At 42.6% G+C, this 22,009-nt stretch overlaps 1 protein-coding gene across 1 annotated transcript in view; it reads left to right on the top strand.

Moving 5' to 3' along the window:
- Window positions 1–43: 43 nt before the first annotated feature.
- Window positions 44–22,009, top strand: part of cpamd8 (C3 and PZP like alpha-2-macroglobulin domain containing 8) — a 53,105-nt gene continuing 31,139 nt past the window's right edge. Inside the window, exons 1-25 of the mRNA XM_049587974.1 lie at window positions 44–736; window positions 2,975–3,126; window positions 3,654–3,676; window positions 4,322–4,487; window positions 4,819–4,871; window positions 5,475–5,492; window positions 6,110–6,164; window positions 6,370–6,483; window positions 6,841–6,925; window positions 7,123–7,231; window positions 7,491–7,718; window positions 7,859–8,029; window positions 8,143–8,271; window positions 8,396–8,594; window positions 8,766–8,950; window positions 10,858–11,007; window positions 11,116–11,277; window positions 11,384–11,526; window positions 12,270–12,332; window positions 13,430–13,661; window positions 17,016–17,169; window positions 18,619–18,749; window positions 18,922–18,973; window positions 19,149–19,447; window positions 21,919–21,987. Coding sequence (XP_049443931.1) covers window positions 651–736; window positions 2,975–3,126; window positions 3,654–3,676; window positions 4,322–4,487; window positions 4,819–4,871; window positions 5,475–5,492; window positions 6,110–6,164; window positions 6,370–6,483; window positions 6,841–6,925; window positions 7,123–7,231; window positions 7,491–7,718; window positions 7,859–8,029; window positions 8,143–8,271; window positions 8,396–8,594; window positions 8,766–8,950; window positions 10,858–11,007; window positions 11,116–11,277; window positions 11,384–11,526; window positions 12,270–12,332; window positions 13,430–13,661; window positions 17,016–17,169; window positions 18,619–18,749; window positions 18,922–18,973; window positions 19,149–19,447; window positions 21,919–21,987 — 3,228 coding nt within the window. The 5' untranslated portion in view covers window positions 44–650. The remainder of the gene's footprint in view (window positions 737–2,974; window positions 3,127–3,653; window positions 3,677–4,321; window positions 4,488–4,818; window positions 4,872–5,474; window positions 5,493–6,109; window positions 6,165–6,369; window positions 6,484–6,840; window positions 6,926–7,122; window positions 7,232–7,490; window positions 7,719–7,858; window positions 8,030–8,142; window positions 8,272–8,395; window positions 8,595–8,765; window positions 8,951–10,857; window positions 11,008–11,115; window positions 11,278–11,383; window positions 11,527–12,269; window positions 12,333–13,429; window positions 13,662–17,015; window positions 17,170–18,618; window positions 18,750–18,921; window positions 18,974–19,148; window positions 19,448–21,918; window positions 21,988–22,009) is intronic.

Genomic DNA, 22,009 nt, shown 5'->3' with positions numbered 1-22,009 from the left:
TGTGCAGGTAATTTATGGTGGTTTGAGCAGCAGGCTCCGTGCCGCTCCTTACACTGGGGTTAGTCATGCTCTCGCAGCACAGAAGTGAGAGGAGCTATTGAAGTGAATGAAGCGCAGCCTGACGCCGATCGCCTCCTCAGTCGCTGCTGTAGGAGCAGAGGGAGAGGGGAAGAAAAAAAAAAAAAAAGATCCACCGACTTGAAAGAGATCACCAGGAACTATCGGGGAAGCAACAGTTGCACGGATTTTACATGTCAAACATTTCTTTACACTGACATTTCTGCTCGCTCAAGTGGGAGGACGCTCACAATTTGTAATGCTGAAATATGAGAGAACGGAACCGGGGCGGGTGAAGGCACATGGGAGAGGACTGTCCGTGTACTCGGGGCTCTAAAAGGAAAAAAAAACTCCACGATTTGCTTGGAACTGGATTTGGCGAAGTGGGATGATTACAAAAAGTTGATATTTGGTTCCGGACGAAGCTCTGCACACCTATCACTCCAATCAACCTCAATGGATAGATAGACTGAGAGAGCTGTAGATACAGACTGTTAACATTTCATTTAACTTTTCATCAGAGGTGGAAGATCTTGAAACTCCTTCAGAGGGGAGAGCCGATATCCAGCTTTATCTCGGTTACTGGGGCCAAAATGTTGCGGTTGTCTCTGACAGCTTTGAGTCTTTCATGGACTTTGTTCATCTGCAACGTGAGCTCAAGTTATGCACAAGAAAGACAGTAAGTAGCCTGTGCTGCATGTGTTGGCTTTGAAGTGTAGTGCGGTGCTTTAACCTCACTACAAGCATTTCCGATGCTCTCAATTGGGAATTGTTATATTCAGAACAGTGTTTATGTTCATTGCAACACCAGCCTTTCAATTCAAATATGTGCAGCAAGCATCTTGATCATTGTTTATCATATTTACTGCATAAGCACCATGTCCTTATCTGTGAGATTGTCGTATTGTTTGTGAATATGTGATTTTATGTCATTACTGATGACGACATTGTACTATCACACAGCCCTTTGCCATTCATGTTTTTCATTCACTCTTTAGTTATTGGACCTTTGAGCAGTTACGAAGTGATATACTAAGAGGCAGCCTCGCTGATTTTGTTGTGATGGCAGAGCTTTTCTCATGCCCATTAAGATAATGACAATTATTTAAGTTCATTGGTTTAATAGAAGCCTATTTTGCTCAGTTTATTCGTCCAGACCCAGAGGAAAAAGAGGTAAAACTGACTTTTGTCTCCTTGCTGCCATCAGTCAGGCTGCTGTCAGCTGCCTGCAAGCTTAATCCTGACCTTGAGAGCTGTGTTAATAGTAAAGAGTTGTAAACAGTTCCTCCAGGTTGTCCAAGGGGGGAGGGATTGAGTGCGGCTCTGTGTAGTGAATTAACCAAAATTACTGCCAATGCAGGCTTGATTTACAAAAGAGAGCTTAAATCTTTGTCACGTATTAAACAGCTCAGCTGAGAGTGAAATTTGGGCAAAAAGCAAAAAAGACTAAGAACCTATGACCATGTGACTGAACTAAAAAGAACGGACTGTTAAAGACTTCACCTTCACAAATCCCTCTCAGGCACCAACCAGCGCTCAGCTGAGGACAAAAGTTGGGCAAAAACAATGAGAACTTGAGTACATCAGGCCATGTGACTGAAATAAGCATGGTCTCCACCACCTGATCCGGGCTCATCCAAGAGCTGGTTAAACTCACTGTAGATCAAACGCGCAGAGTCAATTTCCTCGTATTATCTTCCTTCTCCCGAAGCCTTATTTTCCAGGGGATTTTCTCATGACTTTCTCTCTCAGGAACTGGAGTTGCCTCCGGCTGTAATGCCGTAGTGCCGTAATGCCAACCACCTGATCCTTCTCTCAGGCATGCAATTGGGTTTGTGCTCGAGGCTTTGCTCACTCCTAATTTGTGTGATCTTCAGTAAAGTTTTCAGGTGGTGAACGGGCCTATTTGCCTTAAAAATTAGAGTTGGGATGACTGGGTCAGGAGCTACATAGTCTGCCACATGTGGCTGGAATAGTCAATATAGGACTGGGTCTGCTTTTCTCAAATCAAGTTACCTTTTGATACCCATACAAACACATCATTTGGTGGATGCTTTCATCAACTGCTCTACACGCCCCTAACATACTCCCTAACAGACCACACTCACTGATGAAGTCAAGCAGGACCATGCTAACAAGAGCACCTATTATTCTGTCTTTGTCACCTGAGAGATAAAACCCCCTCAGCGCCAGATGGCATATTCTTTCATCCAAATAAAACTTAAGTTGGGCCTTTTTTTTTTTTTTTACAGACTGTCGATAAGCATCAAAGAGTGACCTTTGCTCTGTGACCTCTGTGACAGGCTCCTTCCCTCAATTAAATGTCAGAGTGACCGTGTGGAATCTCAGTCGTTATTTTTTCAAAACAGACGCCAAGGTTCTGTCAGAGGTGCCAGACCACCCAGAGAGAATGCCAGAGCGGAAAGCTCATTGGCCAACAGGTACTCCGTCCCTGGTAACCATCGCAATTAAACCTGATCTCGCTGCACAGATCCACGTGGAATGTCCCTGTTTGTATGTGTGTTTCATTGCGTGCGTGTGGGTCAGGGAGGCAGCGAGAAACGGCGAGAGAAACATGAATTTATGCTTTGGTTCACCTGTGGGCAACACTGTAATATATTCACTATAAAACAATAATGGTAAGTGGTGTCAGTGCCTGAATCCACCTTAAAGTGGAGCAGTGATGTGATTCATATCTGTTTATACACAGCGTAAATTAACCTCCACATGTCTGTTTGTTGTCTGACCTCTGACCTCTACTTTATCTCCTGCAACCACCTCTCCCTCTGTTATGCCACTTTAACTTTTTCTCCTGCTCTGTGTACTTTCATGCCCTCTGCTCTCCTCACCTCACCTCCCTCCTTCCCCTTTGCTTCATCTCCCCTTCCTCCACCTTGCTCTACCGCTCTTCTCTCAGGGGTTATTTAGTCGCCGCACCTTCAGTGTTTCGAGCAGGCGTGGAGGAGAGCGTGAGTGTAACCATCTTCAATGCAAAAGCAGAAACACGCGTCCAGGTGCAGCTGACGGTGAAGGGACAGACGGTTGCCCACAGCCACGGCTCAGTGCTCGGTGAGAACAAAGCTAAGGTTACACTGGCACAATGCATCACTTTCAGAGAGCAAACTTGCACTAACAAGTTGAGCTATGGGACACCCCCTTTATGGGATTGATCCAAAGGATGTAGACATCACACAGGTGGGCAGTGCTGATAAAAACATAGGTTAAAGAACACACACAAGAGCAACGTGAGCCTGGTTGACCTCTGCCCTCACTGTGTGCTCCTGACCAGCTACGGTTTTTATAGATGTTATCTTTGATTGGAGGCATCAGTTGAGCCCATCCCACCAGCCACTTCGTGTATACAGTGTGTGATTTGTTTGACAGCACCATTAATAGATGGTGCTTGCTCTACCTCAGAGTGGCATTGAGACAGGCTGCAGCTGGATTTCCTGTGAACCCAGGGTGAACACATTCAGGCAAACACAACCACAATGTAGTAGCTCTCAAAACTGCTGGATATTATTGTGTTATACAGATGTTATACAGATTTCAGAGATGAGATGTAAGTATATGAAAATGCTCCGTTTCTATTTCAGATAAAGGCACCATCAAACTAAAGGTGAGTCTAACTGTGTTCTGTAGCTCTCATTTGTTTCCTCAGCAGAGTCCTACAGTAACATGCATGCTGCTTTCCAGAGATGTTTAAAATGCACGGCACTGTTTAGCGGTGACAGCTGCACAGTAGTGAGAGCCCCTTGTCCGTTGTGTGCACATTCCTCAGGCAACATGCAAATCAACACTAACATTATTTGTAATGCAACATCTGTCTCTGCTCATTCATTGGGAATAAGGTAACAGCCTCAATATAATATGCAACAGCTGTTGACGTGCATGTATGGTCCGCCGCCCCCGAAGGCTGGAATAGATCAATCTAGTATACACAACTCGATTCTTCCCTTCTGTCTCTCTCGCTCTCTCCCCTCCCTGTAACCTCCACCCTCATTCTCGTGAAATACAGTCATGTGTAGTGTGCTGTGTTATAGCTTGGCATCTTCCTCTGGTGTTTAGATGTAGTTCTTTTGTTGTGCTGTAGCTTTTGCTCCATAAAAATATATTTAAAAAGTTGAATCAAGGTGAATTGTGTACAGCAGCCAATAGTAAACACATCAATCCTCCCCCTAATAACCTAATTTACTTGTGATAAATCCAGCCCTGATCCTCTTTGTTTGTGTTTGTGTGTTTTTGTGTGTGTATATGCCACTAGATTCCCACTGGATTAAGAGGCCAGGCCCATCTAAAGGTGTGGGGGAACCGTCACCTCACAGAGGGAGGCTACATCTTCCACAACTTCACCACCGTCACAGTGGAGAGCAAGGGCACAGCTGTCTTCATCCAGACTGACAAGCCTGTCTACAAACCCAAACATAAAGGTTCCCTCATAGTGCACCTGGTAGTTAATCAGTTATGCAGAGAATTGAGGCTCATTTTTTAGGGTTTTGTCATAGAATAAAACTTGGTTGATTGAAAATCATCACAACGATGGACCCTTATAGGTGTTGTGCTGTTTTCTGTTTGGGATCTATCATTTTTATCCAACAAAATAATTCAGTTATTTAATCAATTTGGTCAGGCAGCAATATTTTAGAATTTGGTGGGCCACAGATTCATTGGTCCTAACAGGAATACTAGTTAATGTTCATATGCTTGAAGGTGCAGACCTGCCTTTTCTTCTCAATACTGTGTTTCCTTCTCTGTCTTTAGTGTTCATCAATGTCTACACAGTCACACCAGACCTGAGGCCAGTAAATGACAAGGTAATTCAAAGTTTATGTCATCTTAAAGCCAATAAAGACATGCAGCAAAAAACATTGAAAACATTGCGCACCACTCACGGTAACCAGGCAAACAAACCATGAAGAATTGAGTAACAGTCTTCAGTCAGAATGAATAGAAGTTGTGGTCAAATCTGTGTTGCAAAAAAAAACATACAAATCCTGTTTTCATGTTATCCTTATCACATCAGCAGTAGAATGACATAATATTTAGCACTTTTCCATGTGTAATTACTGCAATTAAGAGGAGAAACCTGGTCTTCTGTGAGTGCAGAGAAATGTACAGTTACCTATTTACAGGAGCCAAGCTAGAGTCATTTCTCTTGGAATGTTAGCAATGGCTCCAAATATACTGTGCAACTGTGCAGACAGACGGTTTATTGATGTTTGCAGCTATAAAGGTCTGCCGCTGGTACAGGGCAATGCTCACTTTCACAGATGGATGATTGTTGGATAAGAAATGAGCGGGGAGAAGCATTGGGAAGAGGCTTAGGATCCTCTCTAGGATTTACAGTTTGTGTCTAATTCATAACGTCTTCTTCTTGTCTTTCTCTTTTTTTCTTTCCATTTTTTTTTTTGTTCCAGATTGAGGCGTATGTTTTGGTGAGTGGAGGCTGGCGGGACCACCCAGGGGACAGTGGCAATTTTAGTTCCCAGCTCGGTCGGAGATTACAGAGCAGAAGTCAGGGCAGCTCACCTAGATAACAGGGTGCTCTTTGGAACAGTACAAGGATAAACAACATGAAAGGAACCTCTTCTCTTCTCGTCTGTTGGTTTTGTCTTTATCAGTCCTTCCACAACCCCACACACACTGTGTGTGTCTCCCCCACTCGTTCTTACTTCCCTTGCTCATTTATTGTCTCTCTTCTCAGATCTCAAGATGTTTGTAGGGCAAATAACAAGCTGCTACTTCATAAGAAGCTTCGGGAAGCCTGTGCATGACTTACAGCTAGTGACAAGCACATAGATGTTTTTTTTTTTTTTACTACTCTCTCACCTGCAGCTCATGTATCACCTGAGGAAAAGTTGTAAGAGTATGTTGACAGTGGTCAGAGGCAGGTCTCTGGGTCAAGTTCAGTTCAGGAGCTGTTAGACCTGACTCAACAATAATATATGACATGCCACTGTGTAATGAATGACTAGCATGCAGGAGGTCAGCACTTAAATGTGAACTGTTTAGTCTTAACACTGGTTTCTGAACTTCTAATTTGATCTCTCAGGATCCAAGAGGATCCAGGATGGTCCAGTGGAAAAGCCTAAAATCTGTCTGCTGTGGTGAGCAACACCTTCTGCAGCTTATTTGCACCGTCATTGTGCAGCCTTTAGATTTCATTTCAGTGTTTCGCTTGGTGTTATTTGTACTTAGTTTCTGCAATTTTAGTCATAATCCTATCTACTCTGTAGTTGTCATATCAGGAGTGTATATGATTGTATGTATATACATGCATGAAGGTGTTAACTATATTTCTCTGTCCTGTAGGCGTTGTGAACATGAGTTTCCCTCTGTCTGACCAGCCCGTGTTTGGAGAGTGGTTTATCTTTGTGGAGGTGCAGGGCCACACCTATAACAAATCGTTTGAAGTGCAGAAATATGGTGAGACCCAGCACATACAAGAGACTGATAGCATTGTTTATCAAGAGTGCTCTGTAGAGTTAATTGCCCCGCAGTTCTTTCTTGTATTATTTATACTTGTGATATGTTGATATTGCACATGTCTTTGTGAAGCAAATTAAACTTTAAAATCGTTATTTAGTGTTTTAGAGATGAATTTCACATGATTCTGATCTTTAAAGACAAGAAGACACTCAACTGCAATGGGAGCTGTAGTAGAGTAATGTTATTTTATGCAGCAAGCCACTCATAAAGAGAACAAGACATAATACAACAAAAAAAAATACACAGAGAAGTAGAATATGTAACTAAAATAATATTCTGTCACCTCCCTCACAGTGATGCCCAAGTTTGAGTTGGTGATTGATCCACCTCACTACATTCGTGATCTGAGCTCATGTGAGCAAGCTACCGTCAGGGCCAGGTACGTCACTATAGAATATATCAAACAAAGGTGCCACTCATCTTTTGTGAGGGGGACTTTTGTCTGGCTCACCACCTATAAAATGGTATTACATGTAGCTTTGTTTTTGTACATTCATCATTTGTGATTTTGTTTCCTGATTCACTGACCTTGGGTGCCTTGTAGATGTAGAGGTCTGACATGTCAATGTTGTACAGGTATACCTTTGGGAAACCGGTGACAGGGAAGTTGACAGTGAACATGACAGTGAATGGAGTGGGCTACTACCGTCATGAGATGGGCCATCCTGTGATTAAAACCATGGAGGTCAGTTTATTTACTCCCTGGTCAGCCGATATTTTGTGTTAATGCTTCAGTTTATAAATTCAATAGCATATTCAAGGCTGGTATTGACATGAGATTGTTGATTGTGTTGTCTTAATTGTTAGCTGTGGCTAAATTCTGTTAATACTATTATTATCATGCATACATTGTACATAATTATTATTATGTGTGATCCAAACCCTGGCCCTAGAATGATGCTCCACACGTTCACAACACTAGATGACTCCTTTCCTGTCCTCAGATCAAAGGCTCTGCAAACTTCAGCCTGTGCGTCAAAGACATGATGCCCTTGGATGTAGCCGATCACTTCAGGGGCACTGTGAGCATTTGGGCGTCAGTGACCAGCATAGATGGGAGCAGGCAAACTACATTTGACGATTCGACACCCGTCCATAAACAGCTCATCGACATCAAGTACTCCAAGGACACACGCAAACAGTTCAAGCCTGGCTTGCCTTACAAAGGGAAGGTAAGGAAACAAAATGTAGACACACAACCACTGTATTATTTGTCAGTTGATAGCTATAGATATTAGCTGTAGCTGTTACTGGTTAGTATTTAACATGTCTGCTATATTTTCATACCTACTGTGTAACACTTTCCCTGTAGATTGAAGTGACTTACCCGGATGGGAGCCCAGCTGATGGGGTGAAGGTGCGTGTCAAGGCAGAGCTGACTCCCAAGGACAATGTCTACACCAGCGAGCTGATCTCCAAGGACGGCCAGGCCACCTTTGAGATCCCCTCCATCCCCACTGCTGCCCAGTATGTCTGGCTAGAGGTCAGTAGTTGTTGTAGCAGTAGTTTCTAATGTTAGGTGATATAAACAGGGTGAAGTGAAAAGGGCATTTTAAGCAGATCTTATGAAAGCTTTTTATTTTATGTTTGGCATAGACCAAGGTGACGTCCATTGATGGCAAGACAGTAGGAGACCAGTACCTGCCCAGCTACCTGTCGATAAGTAGTTGGTACTCTCCCAGCAGGTGTCACATCCAGATTCAGAGCCCCAGTGCCCCACTCAAGGTCAGTGCTGCCTTCTTGTCAGTATAAATTACCTGTTATATTCAGCATAAATGATTCAAACCTCATTTTGGACCATTTTTAAAAAAAATAATGTAATAGTGCTTGCATCTTTCTGTGCGCGTAGGTCGGCCAAGAAGCTGAGGTTGCTCTGAAATCCACCTGTCCGTGTAACTTCACTCTACACTACGAAGTGGCATCCAGGGGAAACATCATCCTATCAGGCCAACAACCAGCCAACCTGACAACCTCGCACCGAGGAAAAAGGGCAACAGTCACCTTTGATAAGAACATTCACACCACCCACCTGCCTCCTTCTGCCTCTGGTGAGTATCCCCTGGATTATAAAAATCCCTACTCCCTGTCATTCTCTTGTCTGTTTGTTTTAATGGATAATATACAGTGTTGCAGCATCTTTATCACAGATGTCTTTAACATCAGAGTACCACTATGTCTTTATGAAGACTGTGTCACCCCCTTTGCCATCACTCTGCCAGGTGTCGCAGGCTCCTCCTCCTCGTCCTCCCAGGTCGAGATGGACAGCTGCGTGTCATATCTACGCTTCCCTGTTAGCCACAGCATGGCACCACTCAGCCGTCTGCTGGTCTACTACGTGAGGGAAAACGGCGAAGGAGTCACGGACAGTCTGCAAATTCCTATCCAGCCCGACTTTGAGAACCAGGTTTGCATTATCTTTAAACATGAGGCTTCAATGTACATTTTAAAAACAGTGTGAGGCCTCTGCTTTTGTCTATCCTTTGGTTTACTACCCACAGAAGGGCTTTATAGTGGTATATCATTTATAACAGGATTATTCACAACAACATGATGAAAATATAGTAGATAAAGTTCTCTTTATAAACTTAAAATTATCCAGAGAAAAGCATTTGATCCTTAATAAACTTTATTACCCTTCAATAACACACATGAAGATATGAAACTTGTGATAACTGAGGGTAAGTTTCTTGCCCAAACATTGATGCTGGATATGAATTAGTTATTATAAACATAGCTTTATTATGTAATAATTAATAAATCCTGGTAAAAGTCTGTATACATTTCGGAGCTGAGTCCAAGTATCCATGCACCAGCTCTGTCCACAGCGTAATGTCTGTAAACAAACAGCTGTGTTGGCCTGGGAGAGCTCCCCAGTTCCTGCCTGCATTAGGTGGAGTTAACTCCCTGAAGTATTTACAGCTCCCTGGTATGCCATTACAACACTCTGTGTGTGTGTGTGTGTGTGTGTGTGTGTGTGTGTGTGTGTGTGTGTGTGTGTGTGAGAGTGTGTGTGAGAGTGTGAGTGTGTGTGTGTCAGAGGAGGAGGAGGAGGGGGGGGAGCTGTGAGGGCATGATGAGACAGAGGCCATGCAGCCCGCAGGCAGATGAGTGGGGTCGTGACAGCAGAGGATGACAGGTTACGGAGTGGTGAAAGGAGGGCAGCGGAACCGATTAACGGGGCTAATTTGTGACTGCGCGCTGCTGAAAAAATAGTTTTGATGTGTGAAAGTTTATGGCCGACTCTCACCATCCCTCCCTCTTTCAAAGCCTGTAGTTTTCCACTCTCTGTCCTCGTGTTTCCCACCACATCTCACTATTTAACACTATAGATATTCCTCTACAGTACATGATACAAAAATTGCTACTGAATAACAACACTGCCAACTATTGCAGGAACATTTAGTCAGTTGACAAATCAGAGAATCAACAGAAAATTAATCAACAACAACTTTAATAACTGATTTGTAGTTTCATGTCTTTCATTAGGAAAAATGTCAGTCACTGGTTGCAGCTTTTCAAATGTGATGATTAGTTTTTATCTTTGTGTTGTACAAGTTTTGTTCTGGTAGTCAAAAAATACAAGCAATTAAAAAATGTCACATTTGGCTCCAAACTGGAATTTTTCACTATTTTCTGTGTTATAGACTCAATAATTCATTGGTGAATCTGAAATTTATCAGTAGATTAATATATAACTAAAATAATCACATGTTGCATCCCTACTGCCAACTGGGCTGCCGATTGGTTGAGGTATAATGCAAAACATTGTGGACCAAAATTTAAACTTGTTGTATAAATTAGGGGTGTTGCAATATACCATATAGCCATGATATTTAAAAAATAAGATATTGATATAATTGTTATAATACAGATGTGATAATATTGTGTAAATAAGTCAGCAACTCTAAAATAATTCCTGTTTCTTTACGTTCTCTGGTGCCTTTTCATCATCCTTTATATGTAATGGATCTTTTGTACACTTTTGTACAATTGTGGTTACAGAGTCTCTGTCCAACTCCACTACACTCGTATTTTGAGTGTAATTCATTTGCCAAAAACAGACACAAAACACAGAATAAACAAAGTTAGATGAATTTCACTCACACCATTGTTATTATTGTTATTTATTTATTTAAATTTTCCATGGATATCACGATGATATTGTTATTGTGAACTCTTTGGTCATGATAATTATGTTACATGATAAAATCTGATATCATGCCAGCCCTAGTGTTAATGCATGTTCGCCCATAAAAATGCTCATGCTGTGGTCAGCATTTCACCTGTTAAACTGTATGTGCTGGTTTGCAGGTATCTGTTTCTTTGTCAACTAATGAGTCCATGCCAGGGGACCCTGTGACCCTGCACGTCCGGGGAGAAAAAGGCTCCTGCGTGTGTGTGGCCACTGTGGACAAGAGCCTTTATCTTCTAAAGCCTGACTTCCAGCTCAGTCCAGACAAGGTCAGTTCTATATTTACATTGATATTTCAATACCATTTTGTCCATCTTAAAATGTGGCTCAATCTGTTTATCTTAAAACAAGTAAATGAATGTGTTTCCTCTGGGCAGGTGTTCAAAGAGCTGGCAGATTTTGACGTTTCGGATGCATTCGGCATTCCTAAAGATGACGGACACTTCTGGTGGCCGGGGCTGTCATCAAAGAGACGCAGGCGCTCCTCTGTCTTCCCATGGCACTGGGACATCACCAAAGACGCCCGCTTCGCTTTCTCAGTGAGAAGACACACTTAGTTAAAGAGCCCACAGTAATAGTACAGGGATAAAAAAATATTAATCATCATCGTGTGTGTGTTTTTATTTCTCTGTATGTTTAACACAGGAAACAGGGCTGGTTGTGATGACAGATGTGGTGAGTTTAAACCACCGGCAGAGTGGAGGCATGTACACAGACGAGGCTGTTCCCGCCTTCCAGCCGCACACCTCCACCTTAGTGGCTGCCATGCACTCTCGTCCCACCACCAGGTAAGGAGCTGCTGCTGATGCCATCTCTGGACATCATCTAGCCACTCTGAACTCTGGGAATGTGCTGTTCTATTCCAGCTGTGGTGTGGCTCTTTAAAAAAATGTTCTTAACTGATATATAGCTTAGAAAGTCCATTATATTTCATCTGAAAGTCAGTAAAACAAGTTAAAACCACAGCCTTTCGTAGCTTTCCCAGTAAGGATGGTCTCTGTAACCATTAAGAGTCCCTGTATTTGAATGTATTACTTTATGAATTACCTCTGTACTTTTTCCACTCTCCTTAATGCCGCATGGCAGACAACAAGTTATTGATAAAAATCTCCCATGATCTTTGACTGGACCACACACAGTTACTTAGGCATCCACTTTGCTGAAAACAATAAATTTGAAAGCAAAGCCATGAGAAAACAATAATGACTTAATGCTCCCTGGAATTATATCCTCGTAATACGCATTTCAGTATTTGTTATGCCTGGGTTGAATAAGGTCTCCGAAATGAGTAATAGACAAGAAAGAGAAAAACATGACAAAAGAAATTAGTTTTGTTGGTTTGTCCATATTTTATGTCTGCATTCCTTAATGCCACGAATAGTTCTCATCCTGGTGATGAACATTAAACAACATGACGTGACTGAGAGATTGTCAGTGTGGAATTCAGAATAAAACATTTTCCAATTATGGTGTTGTTTTATTGTGAGCAGCTGAAACCTTTTATTGATGTCAGCTTGTGTTTTGGTTGCAGAGCGGAGAAGCGCAGGCGTACATTTTTCCCAGAGACTTGGGTGTGGCACTGCCTCAACGTCAGGTATTTAAATCTTTGTATAAATATTTCACTTTGTGTGTGTGTGTGTGTGTGTGCTGTTTGTGTGTGTGTGTGTTACATGCATGTGACTTGAAATATCAGATGCACCAGACTGTCTGTACTTATGTGGGATTTTGTCAAAATGTAAAGCATTTAGAAGCACAGAGAAATGAAAGGGAGAGGGGAGGAGAAGAGAGAAGCAAACATAGAAAAACCTGTGAGGATGAAACAGACAGGACAAAAGGAAAGACAATTTTAGTCTAAGAGGAGATGATAGCAGGGTAGATCGAGAAGAGGAAAGGAAAAAGGAGGTGTGATGGGAATAATACAGATAGGAAGCATAAGAAAGGAGAAGAAGGGAAGTTGGGATAATAAAGGGCTTGCTGGAAAAGGTGAAAGCGAAGATGAGAGATGGACATGAGAAGAAAGGATGGAGGGAGGAAAGGAAAGGTGCGAATCGAGCCTGATGTTCCATCACTCCAGCATTTCCCCCCTCTGGGTGTGAATGTGCCTCATTTAAATTGGGCGATCTTGGAACGGACTGTCACTTTCTCAACAGCTCCTTCCATTCATTTTCAGCCAATATAAATGAACTGCCCATAGATTTCCATATGCTTGATTCCTTTGGATGGGACTTCAGCTCTGCCTAATTTCCTGTGAAGTCCAGCGCTCTGATTTCCCTTAAAAGTCTATTAAAGTGGATTTTGGGCAACTTTGATCAAAAGGAAGGGCGTACATGGAGTTTTTCAAGTTTATTATGCCCTGCGACACTTTGCCAAGACCAACATTAAATATGCGTTGCCAATAATGATCTCAGCCTGTTTCAGTCAAAGAAACAGATTGGGTCAACACCTGACTGCCCCTCACACCTATCCGTTTGAGAGTGTTTGCTGTAGTTACATTGGTGCAGCTGTTGGTGTTGACACAGGTGCTGCGAACATAAAAGTGATCTACAGTGATTCATCAAGCGTGTCCTTGTAGTCTGTGCCTTTTTATAGCTTGTGTTGTATAAAACCATGAAAGGATGCTAAAAATCTTTTTTATTCGCTCTCCAACTAAGTGCGCCATTCAAGTTGTATCTCATTGTGTGTCATTTACAGCTCTGAAACCGGGGAAGCTGAGCTGCGACTGGATGTGCCGGATTCGATCACCACGTGGGTGACAGAAGCTGTTGGCCTGTCAGAGGAGAAGGGGCTGGGCTTAGCAAAAACAGCGGAGCTTCGTACCTTCAAGCCCTTCTTTGTTGACTTCACATTGCCCTACAGCTTAATCAGAGGGGAGCAGACTAAAGTTCCTCTGACTGTCTACAACTACCTGCCAACCTGCTCTGAGGTAAGATGATGAATGAGAGGGCAGACAGACAGGAAACAAGTTAGGTTTCCACAGTGCAGCATATATGTACAGTAAGGCTCATCAGCATTGCCTCACAAAGTACAAACATCACACTCTTTATTGTGAATATATTTTTGAAGATGATGATGCCACTTCTTTTCAGGGATCAAGCTTAAAGGGCCATACTCATGCTTTAGCCCATTACCTGCAAATTGTGGGCATGATACAGGGTGTTAAAGGATGGTTGGAAAATAAGATTTCCATTGTATCTGCAGGTCCTGAAAAAAATTATTTCAGTTTACTAAAAAAAAAAACCAGGCCTTAAGACTCCTACAAACTGTGAGATTGTAGCAATCTTATAAGTTTAGTGCAAGCTGCATTAATAAACTTGGGTACGACATCAAGTTAGATATGTGCAGACTGTACAATGACAGCGCCTACTGAATCGCAGGCTGCCACGTACGATGCAGTAGCTTCCCATACTAAATGCGCAAGGATGCTGCACAGGTTATTACTTCCCCAACTGTGAAGCACAACATAGAGCATCACATTATTAAATATACTGACGTTTTGTGGGGACTATATACTGTGTGTCCTCTAGCTGCTAGATTGCTCACCTGGCAGCTGCACTTCCGCCATTATTTCCTTCCGTGCTTCGTCCGTCTTTATGCAATCATGATAAGAGCTGGAGGACACATCATACAGGCAAGGCTTCTGCTGCCACAACTCCACAAGGTTTTCCTCTTTGCTGGAATCCCACACATTTCTTTAAGCATGTTTTGCCTCCATGACGAGCTGCTATCCGTCTGTTTGTTTGGGTTTAGCACAGTGCAGTGCGTCATTTCATGCTGCATTTCTATTGGTTTGTTGGTAGACACAGGTTGTAACAGCAGGCACACAGTGAGATGGTCATCCCTAATTTTTGACACATCGTGATAACAGCCAACCCTGCACCTCTCTCACTGTGCAGCATAGTAGGACCACGGTTTTAGAGCCACATTTCTTTCACGTTAGTCATCTTTCATCTGGAAGAGCCCAGAATCACACAGTGTGTACTGGGCTTTAGAAGGTATTAATGTCTTAGATTTAATTGACAGAAGTCTTAAATATTTTCTACCACAGGCACTAATGTAAGCTTTTAATGTTTTTGTGTCTTATTGCAGGCAGTTGGGGTTCATTACACTCCAATGAACTAAAAGTAGGGTTTTGTGACAATGCATTGTGCTCACAAGAGGCTGTTTGATGTGTTTTTGTGGAGTTTCAGTCAGCATCATCAGCCAGCGCCGATACTACTGCTAGCTAAAGAAGCTAGTTGGCTCATTGTCTTATAACTTGAATTAACTTAAATTGATGAATTATGTTCAGTTACTTAATTCAGTGGTTTCTGAAAGTTTTCAGAGAACCTCTTCAAAGAAATGTTTTCGTCATGGCACCGCGAGCACCCCAACTCTGGTGATACAGTAATTTTTATATTAATTGCTTTTTTTCTTCTGTCTTATTACATTTGAAAACCTTACATAAAACATGCTTAATGTAAATATTGCCATTTTTTTAAGGTTGTCAAACTTTAATGACGCACAATAAATGAACAATTTTGTGATAAATCTTGAGGCACCCTTGGCCCATCCTTGAGGCATCTCAAGATGCAGTGGCACCCACTTTGTGTGGCAGAGTAACTGTTATTTCGTCCATTTTCTGCCACTTTAACAAGTCCAGATCACAGATAAATTAATTGCCTGATTTTCTTTATCCAGGTGCACTCAAGGACAGGGCTCAGACACAAGCATAAGTAACAAAACGGAATAAAAAGAAATAAATAAATGTCCCCATTCCACTCACATTCTACACAGTTGTAGATACCATACACCCATTGCCAATGTATGCAGTTAAAATGGGATTTAAAGAAAATTATTGCACATAAAATAAGTTACTGCATTTGAGAAAAATAACTTTAATGTGTTTTAGTGGGTTTGCTTCAGTTCAGAGTTCAGTATTGTTATCGCTTTGGGGTGGAGACTTATAAATCTTGCGGTGCTTGTGATCCTTTGCTTGTAGGCTGCTTTAGCATCCCTCATGCCCTTCCTCAGGTTCGCCCTGGCCGTCACCAGAGAGAGCAGTGTTTCAAGCCTTCCGAAGGAGTTTAAAATCCTTTGTCATCCACGGCTTTTTGTTAGGAAAAATTGTATTATTAGGAATTACTGTCAAAAACTGTGGGGAAATTGTATAATATATTAAGTATTAAAAATATAATAACTGCTAAACAAACAAATGACAGCAAAAAAGGTGTTCTCTGATACTGTATATCGTTTCAAGCAAGTGTTTTGTCTCAGCAAGTTGATTTTCGCAATGTAAACACATGAGAAGGTACCAGAGACTGTCTCTAAAGCAAGAAAGTCAAGTTAGTGGTTTTATACAACCCAATATTACAAAATTTTCTATGTGGTCTTTACAATCTGAACAGTGTCGTACACGTTCTATCCTCGGTTTCAAACAAGTAGAGGTGTTTGAAATGAAGACAGTGGATCACAGAGAGGACACAAAGCAACTTCCAGGTGCTGGAAACCAACCTAAAAACACATGATGTGCTTCACAGGTGATTGGCTAAAACATGCAAATACTGTGATTGCCCTTTAAGGTTTTTTATGTCTGCATGTAGCAGAGCAGGTGGGATGTCAAAACAATGTGATGAATGAGACAAGGCTTGTTATGGAATAGCTGTAGATGCTGTAGGTAGTCCCGGGGGTACGGAGGGACTGGAAATGGTGGCCAAAGGAAGCACAAATTTGTAATGTGAAATTATGAGATTAGCCCAGAAGTATGTTTTAGCGCTCACTTTGGATAGCCCTCTAAGCTCTGTCTTGGCCTTAAATGGGTCCATCCTGCACTCCACACAGATGACATCATGATGTTTGCAGATGAGCCTGTTAAATGGCCTGTGCGTGTGCTGCCCTGATGTCATGTTAGGTGAATATACAAACCAGAGTAGCCCTTCCTTTGATGTCCACCACAGCAACATGTGATTCCTATATTTTCTGCTCAGTTATTTACGACTTGTGGCGTGTGGATAAAGAACAGTTAAAAGATCCCTCCGCATTACAGAGCCCTCTGTGAAAATTGGACGATGAGTGGAACTTAATCCTTCAGGGAGCTTGAGAAGCATGAGTCAGTCAGCATGGAAAATTCACAATGTGATTTAAAAATTCTCCCTCGCTTTCGGAGCTTTGAGGAGAACACGCTATATGAGGGAGGGGCGTGCCGGCTGGAATGATGTCATTGTGGCCTGTCAGAGGAAATCAATTGCCTCTGATTTGTCTCTTCCTCTCCTCTCCTCTCCTCTCCTTTCTTGTCTCACAGGTTCATGTTAAAGTCTCAGTTCCGAAAGGTATAAAGTTTGTTGGCCACCCTGGAAAACACCACCTTACCAGGAAGAAGTGTGTTGCTCCTGGAGAGGCTACACCTACATCCATTGTGTTGTCATTCACTGAACTGGGGTCTGCAAACATCACAGGTAGCCAAGTCACTTCTATTTATAAAACATAATGTAACAATAAGGGGCTTTACAGTCAGTACAGCATATGACATCCTCTGGTCTCAGGCCTTCGATTCAGATAAGGAAAAAAACCCTAAAAACCTTTCATGGGGAAAAAAATAAAAGAAACAAGACACCAAAGCAGTCTTAAAATACTGATTTATCAATTCGCTCAATTCTGAATATTTTATTATATATTAAATTTAAATTGTATGCCTTCAATATCATTTTTTCCCGTGACAACACTATGCCATAGAATAAATCAATTAATAACAATAACTAAATTGAAAATGAATGAGGATTCTTGATGCCTGTATTAATTGTTATATTCCATAGTTTTAAATACTTTATGGGCAATGTGGTAGGGTTTTAACATGCATATTTTCACATGATAAAGGTCATAGAGCAAATGTAGGTACATTTTTGAAAAAATAATCTCCCCAGGCATTTTAATGTCATCAGTGTGACAGATAAAGCTAACAGTTGTATTACTATAAAAATAGCAACAAAACAAATGTTTAGTTACGTAAAGTCATTAAGTAAAGTTAAATTACTGCAATAATTTAGGGTAAACTGTTCTTTTATCTCACAATCCCTGCCTCATGATCAGGAAGGAGGCACACTCAGCTTTGTTTTGAAAGTACGCTCCAAAGTTTTGAGGCTAATGTAAACAACACAGATTAGATTGTGCTGTATCATGGAAATGGCATTACTTGAATTCTCAAGTGGCGAGAGGTTTCTGAAAAAACAGCAGCCTTTCACCGGGACGTCAGCGCCCTCAGTGTGATGCCTCACAAAAAGGCAAGCCTTCTTTGACTCGAGAGAGCTCTGCTGGCCAAGAGGCTGAGCTGTGTGTGATCTGGTCACCCACCCAGAGTTACAAACAGTCCCCTCCAGAACGCATGTGAGAACAAAGCAGGCCAGCAGTGGGGGAGCAACCAGAGCTGTGCTGTGACACTCAGTGGCATGTTGATGAGTTTGCAGGTCACTGGCGGTCAATGGGCCCCCCATGGCCCCACTCCTAGTCCCCTGGCCCCTTATGTTTCCTTCTCAGTACACACACACAAAGAGACGCCACTGGCACAGGGCCACATTTCTGATGTGCTCCCCAAGCAAGAGAACTGGGAGTCCTCTTACAGACATGTTTGTCCTGTGTAACGTATGTTGATGTCCATGAATGACATTAGAGACATGGTCATATCCAGGTATCAGTGATTTTTTGACTTGTAAATGTTTCCCCAAAGTCCCTTGACAGTTTGTCAGCATTATTATGTTAAGTGACTTGTAAGTATTTCAGCAGAATGAGCCTCAATATCCACATTGGTTCTGTAGGTACCTAGCGACTAGCTTGGGGTGACACACTGTGATATTGTGCTCTGACATAACCGAAATAAGGAGAGCTGATCCTGTTCTCTGCTGCCCCGATAGCTCGTGCAATTGCCTACAGCGAACCAAGCTGCTGTTCAGATGGATTCCAAACAGGCAAAACGGGCAACGATGTGGACGATAGAAGAACCCCAATCGGCCTGGATTATGTTCGCAGGACTGTCCAGGTGGAGGTAAGAGAGCTGATATTGATCACTGTCACTTAATAGATGAGGGTTGCTCTGTATTATGTATTTATTTATCATCAGGTCAGAATTTTGTTGAGATAAGCCTACAGAACCTTTTGAATTTTCTTGATTTATCCCACTTTCCCCTTTGTTTCTCTTCCTCTCACTCTCCTTGTAGCCAGAAGGCCTTCCAAGAGAATACACCTACAGTGTCTTCTTCTGTCCCAATGGTTAGTGGGGATGCATTTTCCTGATATCATGTAATGTTTGGTAATCTCATCATAGCTCTCCTGCTGTATCATCCTCCTAATTACATTTCTTGAGTTGATGTATGCCTACTCTCAGTGCACTGTCACTACTGTCAGTGAAACTAAGCCTAAGCATGTTTGATATTTCAATTTTCAGAGAGAATCCACATTTCCACCCCCAACAAGTACGAGTATCAGTATGTGAAAAAGCCGGCCAAGATGAACCAGTTCCAAGTGGCAGTGAAGACCCACAACGATGCCCATTTTGCCCTCTCTGCCAGCCCCCACGACAGTGCAGAGATGCTAGAGATCGTACTTGGGGGCAGGCAAAACACACGCTCTTGGATATCCTTGGGCAAGATGGGGGAGCCCCTGATCAGCGCCGCCACACCTGGCATCCTCTCCTGGGATGAGTTCAGAAGCTTTTGGATCAGCTGGAAGGGTGGCGTGGTACAGGTAAGAAGATTAAGGAACTATAGAAGAATGTATTGCTCGACCAAATAAATTATGAAAAAGTCTAATGCTTTGGATGTACAACTCCTTTCTTCTCTACCGATGCTCCTGTGGGTCAGTTTGATAAATATATGTGTTGGTTTTAATTGACTGTCGAGCTGGTAAACATATTCACACATAGGAGGATGAAATACAGTACAGGCCAAAAGTTTGGACACACCTTCTCATTCAATGCGTTTTCTTTATTTTCATGACTATTTACATTGTAGATTCTCACTGAAGGCATCAAAACTATGAATGAACACATGTGGAGTTATGTACTTAACAAAAAAAGGTGAAATAACTGAAAACACGTTTTATATTCTAGTTTCTTCAAAATAGCCACCCTTTGCTCTGATTACTGCTTTGCACACTCTTGGCATTCTCTCCATGAGCTTCAAGAGGTAGTCACCTGAAATGGTTTTCCAACAGTCTTGAAGGAGTTCCCAGAGGTGTTTAGCACTTGTTGGCCCCTTTGCCTTCACTCTGCGGTCCAGCTCACCCCAAACCATCTTGATTGGGTTCAGGTCCGGTGACTGTGGAGGCCAGGTCATCTGCCGCAGCACTCCATCACTCTCCTTCTTGGTCAAATAGCCCTTACACAGCCTGGAGGTGTGTTTGGGGTCATTGTCCTATTGAAAAATAAATGATCGTCCAACTAAACGCAAACCGGATGGGATGGCATGTCGCTGCAGGATGCTGTGGTAGCCATGCTGGTTCAGTGTGCCTTCAATTTTGAATAAATCCCCAACAGTGTCACCAGCAAAACACCCCCACACCATCACACCTCCTCCTCCATGCTTCACAGTGGGAACCAGGCATGTGGAATCCATCCGTTCACCTTTTCTCGTCTCACAAAGACACGGTTGGAACCAAAGATCTCAAATTTGGACTCATCAGACCAAAGCACAGATTTCCACTGGTCTAATGTCCATTCCTTGTGTTTCTTGGCCCAAACAAATCTCTTCTGCTTGTTGCCTCTCCTTAGCAGTGGTTTCCTAGCAGCTATTTGACCATGAAGGCCTGATTCGCGCAGTCTCCTCTTGACAGTTGTTCTAGAGATGGGTCTGCTGCTAGAACTCTGTGTGGCATTCATCTGGTCTCTGATCTGAGCTGCTGTTAACTTGCCATTTCTGAGGCTGGTGACTCGGATGAACTTATCCTCAGAAGCAGAGGTGACTCTTGGTCTTCCTTTCCTGGGTCGGTCCTCACGTGTGCCAGTTTCGTTGTAGCGCTTGATGGTTTTTGCGACTCCACTTGGGGACACATTTAAAGTTTTTGCAATTTTCCGGACTGACTGACCTTCATTTCTTAAAGTAATGATGGCCACTCGTTTTTCTTTAGTTAGCTGATTGGTTCTTGCCATAATATGAATTTTAACAGTTGTCCAATAGGGCTGTCGGCTGTGTATTAACCTGACTTCTGCACAACACAACTGATGGTCCCAACCCCATTGATAAAGCAAGAAATTCCACTAATTAACCCTGATAAGGCACACCTGTGAAGTGGAAACCATTTCAGGTGACTACCTCTTGAAGCTCATGGAGAGAATGCCAAGAGTGTGCAAAGCAGTAATCAGAGCAAAGGGTGGCTATTTTGAAGAAACTAGAATATAAAACATGTTTTCAGTTATTTCACCTTTTTTTGTTAAGTACATAACTCCACATGTGTTCATTCATAGTTTTGATGCCTTCAGTGAGAATCTACAATGTAAATAGTCATGAAAATAAAGAAAATGCATTGAATGAGAAGGTGTGTCCAAACTTTTGGCCTGTACTGTACCCTGCACCAGCAAGTGCAGCAGAATTGTGTTCAGATCATCAGCGGATCCGCCGACACAAAGAGAAGAGAGTGAAAAAGACTCAGCAGGCCATGGGGTCTGTGTGTTAGGAGGACTGGCGCCACTTTTACTGGCATGCCTTCCCGAAAGGTCACGCTTAACGGGCTGATGTCACTGAGGACACTCAGTGATCCATGGCCTGGTGCTCGCATGGCACTCTCCGGCTGGCACACTGCTCCCCAGCCCCGGCATTAGCCTCGCACCATTCACCAGCGGCGGCAGTTAAAAGCCTGCCTACTACAGCCCAATAGGATTTATTTATTTTTTAGAGGACGTTGGCATTTTGGGTTGAATGAGCTGTGGGGCTTGGCCCTGCATGGTCTGTGGTTTAACGTGATTACACAATGAAACTCTAGTAGCAGAGAGGAAATGTGCTCTACATGGGTCTATTTGTATGTTTGGGATTGTGTGTGGGAGGTGAGTGAATCACACTGGCATCACCAACACTTAGCAGAAGGACGTTATTAGTGCTCGGTATGAGGGAGTCCCAAAGAGCACCAGTTGCTTTCTAAAGTGGGTTCTCTGATTTGTATTGGGTTTTTTTTTGTTGACCTCTATCTAAGTGATTTCCCTTTGTCTGCCTTATTATCTCCAGGTGGGCCATGGTTTACATCCCTCCAATGAATCAGTGATCCTCCAGTGGGCAGGCCAATTCCCTGGACAGGTTCGACTCTTTTATGGCATTT

Source organism: Epinephelus fuscoguttatus, linkage group LG10 (assembly GCF_011397635.1).
Source record: "Epinephelus fuscoguttatus linkage group LG10, E.fuscoguttatus.final_Chr_v1".
Lineage (NCBI taxonomy): Eukaryota > Metazoa > Chordata > Actinopteri > Perciformes > Serranidae > Epinephelus > Epinephelus fuscoguttatus.
The sequence above is the reverse complement of the archived record's forward strand: the minus strand, read 5'-3'. Positions and strand labels throughout refer to the sequence as shown.